General features: G+C 40.1%; 1 protein-coding gene across 1 annotated transcript in view; it reads left to right on the top strand.

Annotated features, from left to right (window-relative positions):
* NCAPG (non-SMC condensin I complex subunit G) overlaps positions 1-16,123 on the top strand; it is a 58,270-nt gene extending 42,147 nt beyond the window's left edge. Inside the window, exons 15-21 of the mRNA XM_044681181.1 lie at positions 3,105-3,286; positions 4,925-5,099; positions 6,340-6,501; positions 7,222-7,363; positions 11,124-11,213; positions 12,608-12,680; positions 15,893-16,123. Of these exons, the coding sequence (XP_044537116.1) occupies positions 3,105-3,286; positions 4,925-5,099; positions 6,340-6,501; positions 7,222-7,363; positions 11,124-11,213; positions 12,608-12,680; positions 15,893-16,016 (948 nt within the window). The 3' untranslated portion in view covers positions 16,017-16,123. The remainder of the gene's footprint in view (positions 1-3,104; positions 3,287-4,924; positions 5,100-6,339; positions 6,502-7,221; positions 7,364-11,123; positions 11,214-12,607; positions 12,681-15,892) is intronic.
* The last annotated feature ends 1,221 nt before the right edge of the window (positions 16,124-17,344 follow it).

Raw genomic sequence — 17,344 nt, 5'->3', positions numbered from 1 at the left:
CATTTCCTAGCCTTTACCCCTTTTCTGCCTTGGAATCAATACGCAGTATTGCATATAGAAGGTAAGGGTTTGAAAAAGAAAGAGTACAGGAGGTGAAACATTTTATTCTTATTCCTATTTTTGCCCAAAGGGAATTTCAAGAGAATTTAGGTTGACTCATGAATAGCTCTATCATAGAGTTATACTGTGTGGTCATTCATTCTGGAGGCATTTACTATATGTGAGTTACTGTGTTAGACACTAACCTTGAGGATCTTATTAACTGGGCAAAAATGACATGAATACAGACAGGTATATACAAAGTAAGTATGTATAGAATAGACACAAAAGAATTTCTGTAGCTAACATGCTAATTATAGATGGAAAAAATTAGATCAGGAATGAAGGAAAAAACAGCTTTTGAATATTTGATACTGTATTTACTATACATATATGTAAATACTACATATTTAATATGCTTCCTACATATCTTTGGGGGCATGTACCCTTTATATACCCTCATCACTCAGTGTTCAGAGTACTCGGTACTTCAGCCCAGTGGTTAACACTAGCTAAATTTTCCTACCCTCTTTTCAGGGAAGTAATAAAGGCTGCAAAACTGATTAGTGAAAACTGTTTGATTTTTCTTGAAGCACTGAGTAAGGAAGCAGCATGGTTAGGAAAGATTGAGTCGGAAGGCCCGGATCCCAGTGTCCCCTGGCATTTGCCATTTGAGATTCTGGACAAGTCATTGACCTCGCCCTGCCAGATGCAAATGGCTGAACTTGACCACATTCCAGTTTCTTCCAGCTCTTACCTTCTGCAAGGTCTAGTTGGTCAGCAGCTCTGGGAGCAGAATAGTAAAGCTCTTGGCAACCCTCTTGTTGCAGTCATCCATCCCCCTAGAATGTTGTTATCACTACATGGGTTCTGTCTGTGGCTGCACCCTCAGCTCTGAGGAAGAGGGTCAGTGAAGGGTCAGAGTGGCAACAGCCCTTCTCCAGAGGCATTCAGGTCAAGATATCTATCATTTAATGAACAAAGATTTTACCTTTTATAACTGGCCATGTGGAGCCAGAGTCTTGTTTGAGGCTCTGAGGTTAAGAGCATCCTGAGCAAACTTTAGAATTGATACTTACTGAAAAAAATGAGTGGGTCATTTACATTTTTCTGCCAGCATTTAGCAATTGAAAGCAGCAAGGATAATCTGTTATTCTCTTCTGTGCCTTCATACTAGCCATGCTCTCTGCCTGGAATGGGTTCCTTCAACTTCCCTTTAAAGACATATCTCAAGATTTATTGCCCACCTTTTACATGCAGCTTTTCCTCATCCTCTTTATTTCTAACCTTTTCTCTAAACTAACTTGTATTTATCCTGTATGTGTGTTGTGTATTCTTTTGTAAGTCCATAACTCTCCTAAGAATATAAGGTCTTTGGGATAGAAACTGCTTCATTTTTGTTTTTGAATCCCCCCATCATGTAAGCATAGCACCTGGCACATAGTGAACACTTAATAAAATGCTTGTTGATTGCTTGATTGACATTTGTAGGCTCACAGACTTAGAGATTAAAGGAATCACAGGACATCCAGTCCAACCTCCTCATTTTATAGATAAGGAAAGAAATTGCCCAGGGCTACACAGTAAGTAGCATAGTCAGTGACCACTGTCCTCTTTACTCAAATCCAGTCTTTTATTCAAATCCATATCTTTGCTCTATACCATGTGCTACCTAGACCCCTTGTCAGTCAAACCTTTCTAAAGAATCTTTAGTTCGGTAGTTTTATCTCTTCCTTGCTTGCTATGACTAAGGAAAAAACAGCAACTAGTTTCTGTGGTGAAAAAGCAGCTTCATGACATTGAAAGGAAAAACTTCTGTAGTGCACAAACAGAGATTTACTAAATCTAAAGACTTTCTTTATTGGAAAATAGTTGGAGTTATATTAGGTGGTTTTTGAGATCAGTTCCAACTCAAGAGAATATAGGATCTAGAGTCTAGCTGTATTCTAAAAGAGAAAACTGAAAATCCTTAGGATAGTGTTGTGGGTTTTTTTGGTCATTCCAACAATATTTCATAATTTATACACCAATGAAGATTGCTTGTGTAAATATAGTTTGGAGAGATATTAATGTATGAATTCAGTTCCCATAAGATTTGGATTTCTTTGAGCTGTCAAAAGCTGTTGCAAAGTCTAGAAACAAATTTATAAGATGATAGATTTAGAGCTGGAAGGGACTGTCGAGGTCATCTAGTAAAGTTTACTCTTCTATAAATAAGGAAACTCAGATCCACAGCAGTTAGGTGAGTTCTTTGAATCCTAGACTTCTGACTCCATATTCAGTAAGTTTTTTTTCTTTAACCTGTCATCATATGCTCAATAGTTTTTGGAGTAGAACTACAAGTTCATTCATGTAGGGAGTTTTTTGTGAAGAAATTCCCATTTTTCCTAGGTAGAGCAGCAGCTACTCTACAACTTTTACTCTTAGATTTTAGTTGCTTGAACTACTGAGAAGACAAGTCACACAGCCAGCAGTGACCTCCTTATGACTTGTCTTAACTCTATCAGGTCTTCCTTACTGCAAGGCCAACTTCGTCACTGTGCTGCCCACTTCTCTTGTGGAAATGAGGTGATTTTCATCAGTCTTCTTCATTGACATGAGCAGACTGGTGGAAGTCATTTTGCTTGCCCTTCTTGACTCTTCATCTGTCCCCACTCCATAGTAAAAAAAAAGCATAAGAAGCAATATCGCCTTAGAACAGTCCAAATCCCAGCACTTTTATAATTGAATCTCAATTTCTTTATTTTTAAAATGGGAACGATGCTCTCCTTTACAGTGATATGAAGAAAACACTTTGTAAACTTTGACTTTGCAACTCCAAGTTTACACAGATGATCCAAAGATAACTTATGAAATAGGCAAAATTTATCTTTTGTGCCCTCTTTTTATGACCCCCTTTCCCATAGCATGTTCTTTTAAAGAGTCTTGTAGATCAGTAGGTAGTGAACATTATCTTTACATGTTAATAACCAAAAATGGCAGAGATGACTCCTTGTCTGTTTTAAAAGTAAGAAATAATTGTATAAATATCCTTTCTTATTGTTATTCAAATCTGTTTATTTCAGGTTTCTGAGCTCCGGACAGCTGCTGTAGAAGGACTAGTCAAGTTGATGTTCTCCGGACGATTAGTTAGTAGCCGGCTTCTTTCTCGTCTTGTCTTGTTATGGTATAATCCTGTGACAGAAGAGGATATTCAACTGCGACATTGTTTAGGTGTTTTCTTCCCTATATTTGCTTATTCAAGCAGGTATTTGAATCAAATTAAATTGTAATTTTAATGTTGACTTAATTCATCAATTGAAATGTGGGCAAAATGAGGGATAAGAGAGAAACAGAAGGATATTAGAAGTACTTAACTGTTTCTAACTTGATAGAATAAGTATATTTCAGCAGAGACTATTTTAGTCAGTTTTTATGAAATAAATCTTACCCCTCGTTCATTTCTCCAATAAAGTTAAATATGTACTCTTTTTTAATTAAAAAAAATTTTCTTTTATAAACCCTTACCTTCCATCTTAGAATCAATACTATGTATTAGTTCTAAGGCAGAAGAGTGGTAAGGGCTAGACAATGGGGGATAAGTGACTTGCCCAGGGTCACACAGCTAGGAAGTGTCAGAGATCAGATTTGAACCTAGGACCTCCCATCTCTAGGCCTGACTCTCAGTCCACTGAGCTACCCAGCTGCCCCCTGGAAAAACAAGATGATACCAAAGAAATTAGGGGTGGGGATTCAGAGAGAACATGAAATCAAGATATTTGAATCATCTGTACATGAATTGAGGATATTCTTGATGAGAGTTAGAAGAAGTAGGAACTATAAGATCTCATTTTACTTATTATTTGTTGATTATTAATAAGCATTTATTTTGGCAGAGCAAAAAGGTGCTTTATAAGCTCTTTTAAGTATTTATTATGTATACACCAAAATAATTTGATTCTTCATTATTTAAATAATAATAGCATCTATATTATATATATTTTATATTATACTTTTATGATTGGCAGACCAATTTACATACATGAACCTCATTTTGCTCTCACCACCTCCTAGGAAGAAGGTGCTGTTATTTCTAAAGAGGAGCAAATTGGCCCAGTTTGGAAGTAGATTCAGTTAAAAACTCCCATGGTAGTAAACAATGGGAATGGATCCATTAGCACCGTCTTAACTTTCTGCTTGTCCAGGATAGGGAGACCTGATCCCCCTGTCCCTTCTTCTCCCCGCCAAAAAGGCTTGTATATGGGAGAAGGGATTTTCAGAATACTTCATTGATTTATTTTGAGTAAGTAGTTAATTTATGTTAATGACAAATATGATCACAATTTTCCTTTTTTTTATGCCTTCTACAAGTCTATTAGAAAAATATTTTTGTAAACTTTTAGGAGCAATTTCTCATCTAATTTTTTTTTCATAGAAGATAGGTTAAATTCAGTCCATATTTATGTAAGATTTATGATTAATCAGAAATAGAGTTGAAAAAGGACATTGGTGATTATCTAATCCAAAATGTCCATTTTACAGATAAGAATATAGGTCCAGAGAGGTTAAGAGCACACCCGAGTAAGCCCAGTGATTGTGGAGTTAGGCTTCAGCTTGAGGTTCTAAACTTTGTTCTCCGGGTTGTAGTGCATGTTCTGTTTTCTGTGGTCCGTAACACCCTACCAGCTTTGCCTAGCTGTCCACTTGTGTTGTGTGAAGGGCTCAGATAAAATGACTACCCAAGATGTTTAGAAAATTATCAGCATTTTCTGATACCTGGAATGAACTTTAGGGGTAATATCTGTTCAAGTTCATTTGGTTTCCTTTTGTTCTTAGAAAACTTGAATGTCATAATATTTTATTTCACAATACTATAATAATTTAGCTCTGAAACTTTTTATAACAGAACTAATCAGGAGTGCTTTGAAGAAGCTTTCTTCCCAACTCTGAAGACGCTGGTTAATGCGCCTGCATCTTCTCCTTTAGCTGAAATAGATATTGCTAATGTAGCCGAACTACTTGTAGACTTGACAAGACCAAGTGGGTTGAATCCTCAATCTAGAACCTCCCAGGACTACCAGGTAAATGTGTTCTCACAGAGAGGAGAAGAATAGTAAGTGACTCACTCACCAGGTCTGGGTTCTGGTTATGACACCATCAGGGGATCAGCCCTTGTGGTCAGGCCACAGAACTGAAAAGAGACCCCGGGCTGCACAGGAGCCCTCTGAGCAGTTATGTCCAGTGTTTGCTAGCAGCCACTTTGGTTTGATATGTTGAGCCCTTTGAGGTGATAAAAAAGTAAAGGAGGTCAGAGATCTTTCCCCTCTCGAATATGTAACCTAGTATCACAAAGTCTAGGCCCTTTGAAAACTCACTGATGGCTGTTCTGCTTGAGCTTCAGAATTGCTATTTCTGTAGACTCTGCGGTTTACCAAGCACCTGCACATACAACCCTGTAAGCTAGGGAGTATAAACATTTTTCACCATTTTCAGATGAGAAAACTGAGGCACACTTTGTAGAAATGACTTCCCCCCAGGTCACAGAGCTAACAAGTGTAACAGCCAAGACTTGAATCTAGGACTTTCTGACTTTAAGTCCAATGATCCATCCACTCTACCATGCCAAATCATAAGTTCAATTTACAGGCTCCAAAGTTGGACAAATTTCAGTCAGTTCATTTTATAGTATCATGAAACATAGAAAGTCAGATGTGAAATGTCAAGTGGTTATAGTGAAATAAAGAATTCACATAATTCAGTTAGATAATAAAATATTTATTGAGTGCCTGCTGCGTGTAAGGTATTATGCCAGGTGTCATCAGGTACTAAATTTATATGGGGAGATAATCATGATTTAGACTCTCAGAGTTCAAAAGACCTGAAAGGTTATTCTGTAAAACCTATATTTTGCCCCTTTACAAGTAGAAAAACCAACTTCCTTCCAGTTTTAGGTAGCTCTAATTGTGAGGAATTTTTTCATTAATTCAACTGGAATCAGGCAGCTATTAAAAAAGTCCAGAAGAAAACTGAGGAATAACCAGTGAAGGAATGGGTGTAGATATGAGCAAAGAAGAGTAAAACATGACTCAAAATCTGTGGATGATAGAACTAGATGGCTTTTGATGAGGTAGATCAGAAGAGGGAATCTCTTGGCAAGGTAGATGAGTGCTTTTGAATACACTGAATTTAGAGAAAACATACAAGAGTAAATGTTCAGCAGGTAGTAAAAGATTTGGATTAGATCTTTGGAGAGCTGCTCAGTCAAGTTAATCATAAATTGAACCTGATTTTTCACAGAATCTTTTTCTTTTGCTTTTCTAGGCTTCAACAGTTCATGATAATTTGGCCATAAAAATTTGCAATGAAATCTTAATAAGTCCGTGTGCTCCAGAAATTCGCATTTATGTAAAAGCCTTGAATTCTTTAGAACTCAGTAACAGTTTTACAAAAGAACTTATTGTTCTATTGGATGAGATTCTTGAGGTGTGTAAGTTAAAATGTCCCTTGTAACTGTGTAAATATACATATGGGAATTAAATCTATATGTGTTGCTGGCCCCCTCCCTACCCCCCCTTTTTTTAAACCCTTACCTTCCATCTTGGAGTTAATATTGTGTATTGGTTCCATGACAGAAGAGTGGTAAGGGCTAGGCAGTGGGGGTTAAATGACTTGCCCAGGGTCACACAGCTGGGAAGTGTCTGAGGCCGGATTTGAACCTAGGACCTCCCATCTCTAGGCCTGGCTCTCAATCCATTGAGCTACCCAGCTGCCCCCACTGGCTCCCTTTTAACCAATTGAAAACTATATAGATTTTTGCTTTTCAGAAGCAAATTATTTCTCTGCTAAGGGATTTGGTTAAATTTAATATTTTGGAATATGATCACATAACTTGGTGTCAATCTAATGCTTTTTTTCCCCCCTAATGCTCTTTTTTGAAGGAAGATTAAAACATTTCAGATAAATTGTATTAATGGGGGGCAGCTGGGTAGCTCAGTGGATTGAGAGTCAGGCCTAGAGACGGGAGGTCCTGGGTTCAAATCCGGCCTCAGATACTTCCCAGCTGTGTGAGTCACTTGACCCCCATTGCCTACCCTTACCACTCTTCTAAGTAGGAGCCAATACACAGAAGTTAAGGGTTTAAAATAAGAAAAAAAGAAAAAGAAAAGAAAAAATAAATTGTATTAATGATCTTCTCAATTACAGGAAGTAAAAGACAGGACATGTTTGAGGGCCTTAGAGAAAATCAAGATACAGCTGAACAAAGGAAGTCATGAACATCCTGACCAGTTTGGGGGAGCACAGGACCCTGATACTGCTACCAGGGGCATTAATCAGAATGAGGAAGGTAATAATGAACTAACATAAAATAGTAATTTCTGCATAAATTCTTCTGTCCTCGAAGATGTGGCTTAAGAAGGAAACAGAAATATTATTCTAATATGCTGATATAAATAATGTTTTTAAGAATGTCACAAAATGGAGGCAGCTGGCTGGCTCAGTGGACTGAGAGCCAGGCCTAGAGACGGAAGGTTCTGGGTTCAAATTTGGCCTCCAACACTTTGTAGCTGTGTGACCTGACCCTGGGCAAAGTGACCTAATCTCCATTGCCCACCCTTACCACTCTTCTACCTTGGAACTAATACATAGTTTTGATTCTAATGTGGAAGGTTATGGAAAAAAAAAAAAGAATGTCACAGAATCACGGGACTAGAAAGAACTTTTAAGGTGACCTGGTCCAGTTCCCTCATTTTATAAAAAAAGAAACTGTGACCCCGGTAGGACAGTAGTGGTTTGCTTGTGGTTTGTGTGTGAAGATGTGCAGGTGCCGTGAGCAGTTAGAGCAGGAACACCCCAGGCCCCCGAGGGGAGCCTTCTTTTTTCCCTCGTGCTGCCTCTTTAATGTTTTTAAGTTGTAATTCCAATTTTTCAGTGCATTTTCTTACTTTAAAAATCCCCTCTGTATTAATTAGTTTTCTCCTTGGAGGAAAAAGAGGTGTTTTATGAAGATTTTATTTCAACCTCTTTTCATGCTTGGAAAAATAGAGGCTCATATTGATTCTTCAGGCTTTCTTTGCTTCTTACCTTTCTGAGCTAGCCGGAGATGTCAGAGGGAGACTCCCGGGGACGCCCCCCAGTGGTACAGAGAGGCAGCCTAGCACAGTCCCTCTTCTCTAGGGCGTGGGGTTTGGAATTGAGAGTCAGGTCAGGAAACCCGTCTCAGCCTCCGTCTTATGTGTAAAACGGAGGTCATAGCGTCTGCCCAACCATATCGTTGTGAGGTGTGGAAGTCGCTTTGCACACTCATGTCCTGGAGTCAGTTATTCCTCAGAGCAGTGGGAGTACAGATGAAAGGGGAAGGAGGAAGAAAGGGGAGCCAGGCCTGGCCCCTTTGGAGAGAGAGGCCCTATGCCAGTGTTAGGTACCTCAGGATTCCTAGGGAGCCCCCCTCGGACCTAAAGCTGCACCCCTTTATTCACATCACCTTAGAGAACTGTGTGTCAGTAAAGGAATGACCTGTTCTTGTTCTACGGAGAATGGAAGTTGGAAGTCAAACAGCCCTTGTATTCTGACCCCCCAGGCCTCCTGTCTAGAGGGGGAAAGGCCAGAACCACTCGCAGCTGAGCCTGGAACGTCTCATTCTTTTTGCAGCGCCACTTTGGCTTATGAATGGGACTCCCTGACCCTCAGAGCTAAGCTGATGTAGCTGTGTAGGCGGCCCCAGCCCCAATAAGGGCCAGAAAACTCCCGCAGGGGCAGGACCGAACAGGTGACCCCCACCCCCGCCCCTACCCCAGGGTCTTCAGGAGAAAAAGGTGTGAGTGAGGGTTTCCTTTCAGGACCAGAACTGCTCATTTCTACAGGCTTTGTGTCTGATGCCTTAAACTTTCCTCCCTGACTTTTGACTTTCTGATATGCAAACTGTCGTCCTGAACCTGGCTCTGCGGGGCCACTGCCTGCCTCTGTGGCCTCTTCTAGCTGGACTTGGGATGGTCAGTTAGAAGCATTGATACAGTGGCCTGAAGGCCAAGGACAAACCCCAGAATGGGATTGTGCTCTAATGGAAGAGGCCAGAGGGCTGTGAGGAGGGAGCGGCTGTTTGTGTCCCTCCGCAGCCGGCTGGCTTCCCTCTGACCATCCTCTCCTCTCATCTTCCCCATATCTTGTTCAAATGTCCCCTGAAGGGCAGGAACTGCATGTGGTCTTTGTCTTGGTGCCTAGCACTGTGCCGGGTGCACAGCAGGTGCTTCATCCGTGTGTACGGACCACCACCGGAACAGGCATAAAGGGAGGGTCAGTACAAAACGAAGTCAGAGGTGGGGAGGCCGGGGGCACGGGCCAGCCTAGAGGGTGCCAGCCTAGAGGGTGCCCAGCACGGTGAAATCTGTGCTGCACAATGTAAAATCTCGTATCTGGTGACAAAACCTCCGTCTCATGAGAAGAGACTTGTCTAGACAGCAGCTCTGAAGAAACGTCGCGGGGTTCTAGGAGGCCGCAAGGCCAGGGGAGGCAGCGCCCTGGCCGCGTCACCCTTTAGCCTTGTCACAGCTCACTCGAAGACCCGCTTCGGCTTGGTGTGCCAAAGTTTAAGAAAGGCCGGCTGGGCCAGAGAAGAGCCATGGGGGGAAGGCTCGGAGCGGCCTGAATGTCATCTTCGGTATGTGAAGGCCCGTCCCACGGAGCCAGGGCTAGGCTCGTTTTGCCCCTGAAGTCAGAGCTAAGAGCACTGGTTGGAAATTGTAAAGAAGCCAATTTAGATTTGATTTCAGAAAAGCTTCCTGACAGTCAGAACTGTCCAAAAAGCGGGAGGGTCTGCCCAGGCAAGAGGTTCCCCCCTTTGCAGGTCTTCAGGTAGAGGCTGGCCACGTCCTGTCGGGGATTCCTTTCCCTACAGCCTGGACGAGGCAGCCTGCGACGTGGCTCTCCACAGTCAGTTCTGTTCACGAGTGTTTCCCACCTAGTGACATCCTGAGGCCTCCCCCCCCCTTCTGTTGACTCACGCACCGCCTGGCTCTGGGAGGCCTTGCTTAGATCAGCCCAGCAGCGCCATGATTAGCTTCTCTACCTCCAACCCGCACCCTCCAGAGTGGCCAGAGCAGTTCATCCCTGTCGCTGCCCGGGAAATTCCAGTGGCGCCATTGCTTACACCGTCTGATCAAATACAGATGCTCTTCTGCCTTTAGGAACATCTACCACCTGGATTCCAATTATCCTTTCTAGCCTTCAGTCCCAATGGCCTAGGGCAGGGATGGCCAGCCTTTTAGAGACCGAGCACCCAAGCTGCACCCCACCCCCACCCCCTACCCAAGACTGGGGAGGGAAGAAGCACTCCCATTGGCTGCTGGGCAGAGGGGCGGCATGTGAGAAATGGCCTCAGGTACATAGAAAGGGGGGGGGAGTGGCACATTCTGGCACGTGTGCCATAGGTTTGCCAACACAGCTCTAGACCAGGATCACTTCTTGCTAATTTCCCATCTCCATGCCTTTTTCCTGGTTATCTCATGCCTAGAATATACTCCATCCTCACCTCTACCTCCTAGGTTCTCTGGTTCCTTTCAGTGTCCAACGATCACCTTCTGCATATGGCCTTTTCTTGTCTTTCTCTACACTACCTCCTCCCACTCCTAGATACAATTGCCTCCCCTCTCCCCCCATTACATTTTATTTATTTATTTTTATATACTATATACTATATATATATATATATATATATATATATATATATATATACGGCTCATAGTTAAATGTAAGTTCCTTGAGGGCAGAGACTGGTTCATTTTTTTCCCTTTGTATTCTATAGTAATTAGCAAGATATGTGGCTTTCTTTTTGATTTTGGATGAGATACTGTGAGACAACAGGTAGGATGCATTTTTATAAGATAGTGGATATTCCATCATTTTTTTAGATATATCAGACAGGGACTAGAATTCTGAAATTGAAGGAATAAAAAAATGCTTAGATTTTGATACAATTTTTAGTATAAATTGTGGTTTTTGTATCATTTCTTGTTTAGCAGGATGATTTTTAAAATAAGGCCAAGTAAGTATTTTAGAAGAATAAGTATTTTAGGAAAAATTTGATTAATCTTTTGTATTTCTTTTAACAGAAAAGAATAAAGAAATGTTTCAGACTCCTTTTATAACCAAAAATAAAGCTGTTGGAACACTTAAAACCACTGTATCCAAAACTAACAAAGGTATTGTTCAGATTAAGTCTTCTCACTGTATACTTCAAAATAAAGCATTAGTTGTTTTCAGTTATAGACTATAACAAATATAATGTCATTTAATATGATATTTATTTTGAAATGTTGCAAAATTTTAAAATTTATTTTCTTGTTAGGAATAAGAATTATAAAACATCTCTGAGATAACTCCATTTTTTTTTTAACACTCAGTAGTCAGTATCAGTTTTTCTCAACCCTAAAATCGTATAAGGTGAAAATACCATTCATTTTATCCTTTGCTCCTTACCAGGAATGAGTGCAAATTTATACATTGCCAAAAAGTTCATAGATATTTCCTAATTTTTGAGAGATGCCAGCTAGTGGAATTCTTGTTTGTGATTTAAAAAACAACTCCAGTCTGTAGTTAGCAATGAAGGTGGGGTTCTTTCTATGTTTGTGCATTGAAATAACTTTCTTTCCTTCATGTACAATATGACTGCTTACATACTGGTGAGCTTGTGCCATAAGAATCCTCAAAAGCTTTTAAAGAATTGTGAATTCAAGCCTGTCCCATGTTTTCCTATAGTGTCAGCTTAAATACTTTTACTGAGGTTTGTGTGACTTTACAAGTCTGATGGGTACCTACTGTTTGCCTTCTCAATGAGTTGGGTTGGGGCTGGAGGGAGAAAGAGAGAGAAATTAGAACTGAAAATGTAAAAAACAAAGCAAAACAGATACTTTTACAATGATGTGGATTTGTATGTACCTTACTGCCAGGGGGAATTCTGAACACCTCTCATTTCTTCCGATCACTATTGATCCATGTTTAGGTATATAATCTGCTAGATGTCTCATTCTTTCCTAATAGTAATGGACTCTTGAGGATTGGAAGGGCGGTTATACTTCAGGATCCCCAGGCCTTCATTTCTTTTCTCTTTTTCAGACATTAAGCTCTTTTGCTGTGCAGGGCATTGTGTGAGGTGCCTGCAGAGATGCAAAGTTTATGTATTATATAGAACAGCATCTCACTATCAAAAGCTTTTTAGTGGGGTGGGAATAAGGCATAAACATAATACTTGATGTATTCTAGAGGTGCCAGATCTCACTATGCGAGATCTGAGCCAGGAGAAGGTTGTTACTGGACAACAGGGACCCAGGAAAGCTTTATGGAGGAGGCCCTGTTTGGGTTAGTTTTACAGGAATTGGTAGGAATTTAAGAGAGGAGGAAGGATACTCTGGGCATAGAGAACAGTATAAGCAAACAGCAAGAGTCAGGAAAGCAAAGCATGGGCTCAAAGGGAGAAAGCCCAGTTTGGCAGGAGGGAGGGACATCATATTGAGCTTGAAATATTGGGTCTGAAGAGTGCATAGTACTGGGAAAGTTTGTTTTACTGTGAGTGAACTACTATTGACTTTTCTTCCAGGACGGAGAAAAGGCACAGTTACTTCAAAGTCTGTGAACAGAAGACATCAAAATGCTGAGCCTAATTCCGAAAGGTATTTATGGGACAGACTTCTTCTCTTGGGCCATGTTTCTGTTCTGCTGCTAATAGCTTTGGACCAAACATTGTAATTCTTCCTTGATTCTTGTTATATTCACACCCTGGGAAATGATGGATGCCACCTTGAATGACAGGGGAGGCAGTTGGAAGGCATAGAATATTCCCAGATGCCGTGAGCCAGGGGCAAACGTCGGTTGGCCTGGCAGTATAAATTCCCCTGACAGCCACTTGAAGGGGTCTTTGATCTTTTGGCCTTTTGGTCTTTGGGTTCTTTAGGTCTTTAGGTCTCTGGATCTTTCTAGCTCTTTAGGTCTCTAGGTCTCTGGGTGGTGAAGGGAAGCAGGGAGGTCTATGAAGAAGAGAGTAGGAAGAATCTGAATATTTCCTGAAGACTGTGAGAGCTAGTGCATCACCAAACACTGATAGTGAGAAAACTGAGAGAATAAGATCACCAACACAGCTGCATCAACAAGCAATCCCTGTTCTCTGGCTTGGCTGTGGCCAGGTTGGGGAAGAGGGGTAGTGGAGAGAATAAAGCTCCAGTTCTGACTAGATCAATAGCCTCCAGTACTGATTGTCAACTAGTTACAGATATTAGATTGACAGGGTCTCCAATACCCATTCCTTATCCTGTTTATCCTTTCCCTGATTATAGATTATAGATAAAGAGTATTTAACAAGTACCTTCCTGAGTGGTCTTTATATCACGACCCTTGGGGAGAAAGTCAACACAGTCAGATATCAAATGTGATCCAAAGCAAATCAAAAGCCCTATAATAATTTATCCAACCCCAAGTTGGACCTGAAAGGGTTACCCATCCACCTAACCTTTCAGGGTCCTCCCTGGGCAACTATTAGAAAAAAGGGGAAATTATAACAACTATCAAGGGTGATCGGGGTTGGTGTTCCTCCATCATCTGCAACTAGGGAGAATACATAGATACATTCACATCACTGTGTATCTATCTATATGTCCCTAGGCCCTTTTATTTATAACCCTCTCCACTTAGCAGGATAATTAGAAATAACTGCCACTACTCAGCAGAGAGGAGAGGGAGCATGGTGTAGGTAGCAGAGCACTACACTTGGAGTCCAGAAAACCTGGTTCAAGTCCTGCCTCTAGCATTTGCTAGCTCCAGGGGTGACTATGGAAAAATGTTGTGAGGCACAAATGAGATATTTGCAAATTGCTTTACAAATTTCAGAGTGCTGTAAAAATATCATTAAACCTCCCATGTTCAAGTTCAGTGAACTCTGTGTGCCTTTTCTTCGTCCATCTATTTTCAAGGTAGCTCCTGAGGCTCTAGACCTTTAGATAACAGTATTTTATATCAGGTTCTGTGTTGAACTCTTGTTCTCTGGTTTGATATTTATTTTCACACCTTGATCTAGCTATATATTCCAAAATTAGTCAACAGAAACTACAAACTCACTTTTCCTGAGTTTGAGGTTGTGCTTATATTATGTCTAACTCTCAATTATGTAGCTCTTTAAGGATTGCAGATGAGATACATTATCTCATTTGAGTCTCACAATTATTCTGTGAAGTAGGTACTGCAACTCTGTCCATTTTCCAGATGAATAAAAAGGCAGAATAACTGAAAAAGAGACTTTGAGTCTCTGTAAAAAAAGACTAGCTCATCATTTCAGCTAAAGATTGTAGTTGGAAAAGTCAGTCCTGCCAATGACATCTGTTTGTGCTTTCTAAAAACCATTTTCCGATGAATGTTGCCTAAGTTCAAATGAAAAAGGGCCTTTTTCAGGACCTGAGAATTAGAATATTGTAAAATATAGGAGATAACAGTTAACTAGCATTTTTAATATTCCTTCCAAAAGAATGGGGATGGTTCTTTTGAATAACTGTTAGTGACTTTATTTCTTTGCAAATGTTAAAACTAATCTTGGTTTGGGACTTTTGGAAGTAAAGTGATATCCATTTTCCTGTTGACATAAAAGTGGCATTTAGCTATTTGCAGCAACCCATCTGAATTTGTTTTTTCCATATAGTGTTCTGTTAGGTAATGTAGTACAGAGAGAGGGGGTCATGATAGTTTTTTCAAGCTTTGGCTGAGTTCTGAAATCAGTTAGGGGTTTTGGAATCTTGAGGGAGAGGAGTCAGTTGGTTTTGGGGGAATCTTGTGGAGAGAGTTTCTGACCAGCTGAGCTGCTTCCTTGCCTATCTGTAGAATTGAAATTTAGTCTAGCTTTGAAATATTTATTTAAGAATTGTTAGTTTAGATAAACCCTTTGTATCTTCATTCCCTATATTATTTCCTACCTTCCTTCCCTTCCCTTATATGTCTGTGGAGTGAATAAGGAGAGTAAATTAGAGAGTAGTTCAAATCTGTAAGGGGTTTAACTATAATTTGACAGAATCTTATCTAAAGAAATTGGTTAGTCATCATTTTATTCCCTTTAGACATCAAGAGCACCTTGAAAGTTGAGCTAAGGCAGGACCTTCCTCAGACTCCATCTCTGCCTCCCTCCCCCCACCTGAAGTTCCTGTGAACAACTGTTAGGGCTTCCTCAATCCACTTTCTTGACAAATCATCCTTAAAGATAATAAACCCTTTTGTGTTTCAACAGACCTATTAGTTAATTTGTCAGTTAGTTATTAAGAGAGGGAAGAAGAGGGAAAGAACCAACATACTCTGGACTTGAAGGGATATCCATCTTGATGGAAAGTGTAACTTCAAAACAAGTCCCTTCCTGTGAAATTAACTAAGCCTGTTGTTAATTTCAGTTCAGTCTATTTCCCTCACTTTGTGTTTGTGTCTAAGTCCTAGTCTATAAGCCCTGCTGTCTTTGCCTGTTTAGATTAATTCTCCCTCTCCCTGAAGATCTTGTTCCTTTCAGTGTTATACTCCTGACTTCAGCCCTATTATATCCTGAATCTCCTTATTCCAGCCTACCTATAATCTAGATTACCGACCTAGCAAGTCCCTGACAACCTCCTTTCAAAATTCCCTTGTACCACACACCTTTCCTCAAATTATCCCCATTACAGTAACGAGAAATTAGAGGTAGCGTGGGTATTATCTTACTAGTGTTCCAGAGGCTTTAGTCAGTCCTCTGGCTAAGTTAATTACATTTAATTGAGATCAAGCATAGAGAGGTGCTTTGTAGCAGCAAGCAGTAGAGAAATTGTAAATATGAATGAAATATTTTACATTTTATAATTATATTGATGAATTTCATATTTTTTAGTGACCAGGAAGTACCAGAACCAGGTACAGAGATGAAAATGAGACTCCCCAGAAGAGCTAAAACAGCAGCTTTGGAAAAAACAAAACTCAACCTCATACCTCTTCTTGGTGAAGAAGACAACTAAGCAATGAGACCTAGTAAAGTTGAATTTTAAAAATCGTATCAATATTCTTTTAATTTTTCATTTTCCCCCTACTTTAATGACTTCTACATTTTGGGGCAGAAAATGATTTAATTGGTTTTATACTTGTATTAATAAAAATATTATTTGCATTTCTAGCCTATAAACAAATGTTCATTACTTTAATTCTTTAGCCTATTCTATACCAACTTCCTTCATAGTCCTATGTCCATTTTTTTGCCTTAACTACTTCCTTTTTCTAGATACTGCTTTCTTCCTAGACATTGTTCTGTTAACTATGTCTGTCAGAAATTTTAAATAAAAAAAAATCTAACTGCTATTGTCCAAGTTAATTGTCCAAGTCAGAAATTTTAAATAAAAACAAAATCTAACTGCTATTGTCCAAGTTAATTACTGACGGTTTTCTCATTTATAAAATTCAAGTAATTTCACTTTCTGTTGTCAGTGTAACTTATTTTCTCAACAATTGACTCAAACCTCAAACCAGAAAAAAAATGGAAAACCGTATGCCATGAAAAGAAATGTACCCCATGTACAATTTTTGCCTTGAGGCAGGATTGTGAGTCATTTAACATCTTATCAGTCAGCCTACTAGTCTCTTTGCCTTTAAGAAGTGGATAGAACTTATTCTGTTTTAGAGCAAAAAAGCACTGTTTGTGCCCACCAAATGAGAGGAAGGGTTTTTGTAAATTATGAAGTCATAGAGAATAGGAAGGGAGGACCACTCAAGAATAAGGGCAGTAGCCCCTTAGCCAGTTTTCTCCTTTTCCTTCTCTTTTGATCATTAGCAGCATGAAGCCATTGAATTATGGTCTGAGAAAATAAGCTTGTGAAATTGGAGGTGTTTTTAGTTATGCCTTTGGGTTATAATTGTTTATATTGTTATATATCCTATTATGATAAAGTTATCTCGTAGGTTATAATTGTTGCTTTAATATGTGCATGTAGAAGATAGTGTAATGAGTACAGACAAAGGGCCTTATGCTAGTAATAACACCAGGAGGAGGAAGGTGCTAGCTGTAGAGAGGAAGGTATGGGCTGTACCAGGCCTGAGCTTGAAACAAGGATCCAGCCCAGGTTAACAGAGTGCTAAGTGAAACTCTTACTGCTAGACACCAGGCTCCTTTAAGATGTCAGATTTCCAGCCCTTTCCTGCTGAGGAAGTAGCCTCCTACTGGTGTACAGTATGTTGACAGGAAGTGAATATTGGACTTCCTGACCTGCAATGGAGTTTATCTCTGCTGAAACTGCTCAGAACCCTTCCTGTAGGCTGTCCCTGCTTGGCTTTAGATGGTAGGCAATAACCAAAA

This window comes from Gracilinanus agilis, chromosome 6 (assembly GCF_016433145.1).
Source record: "Gracilinanus agilis isolate LMUSP501 chromosome 6, AgileGrace, whole genome shotgun sequence".
NCBI lineage: Eukaryota > Metazoa > Chordata > Mammalia > Didelphimorphia > Didelphidae > Gracilinanus > Gracilinanus agilis.
This window is presented reverse-complemented; position numbering and strand designations above follow the sequence as displayed.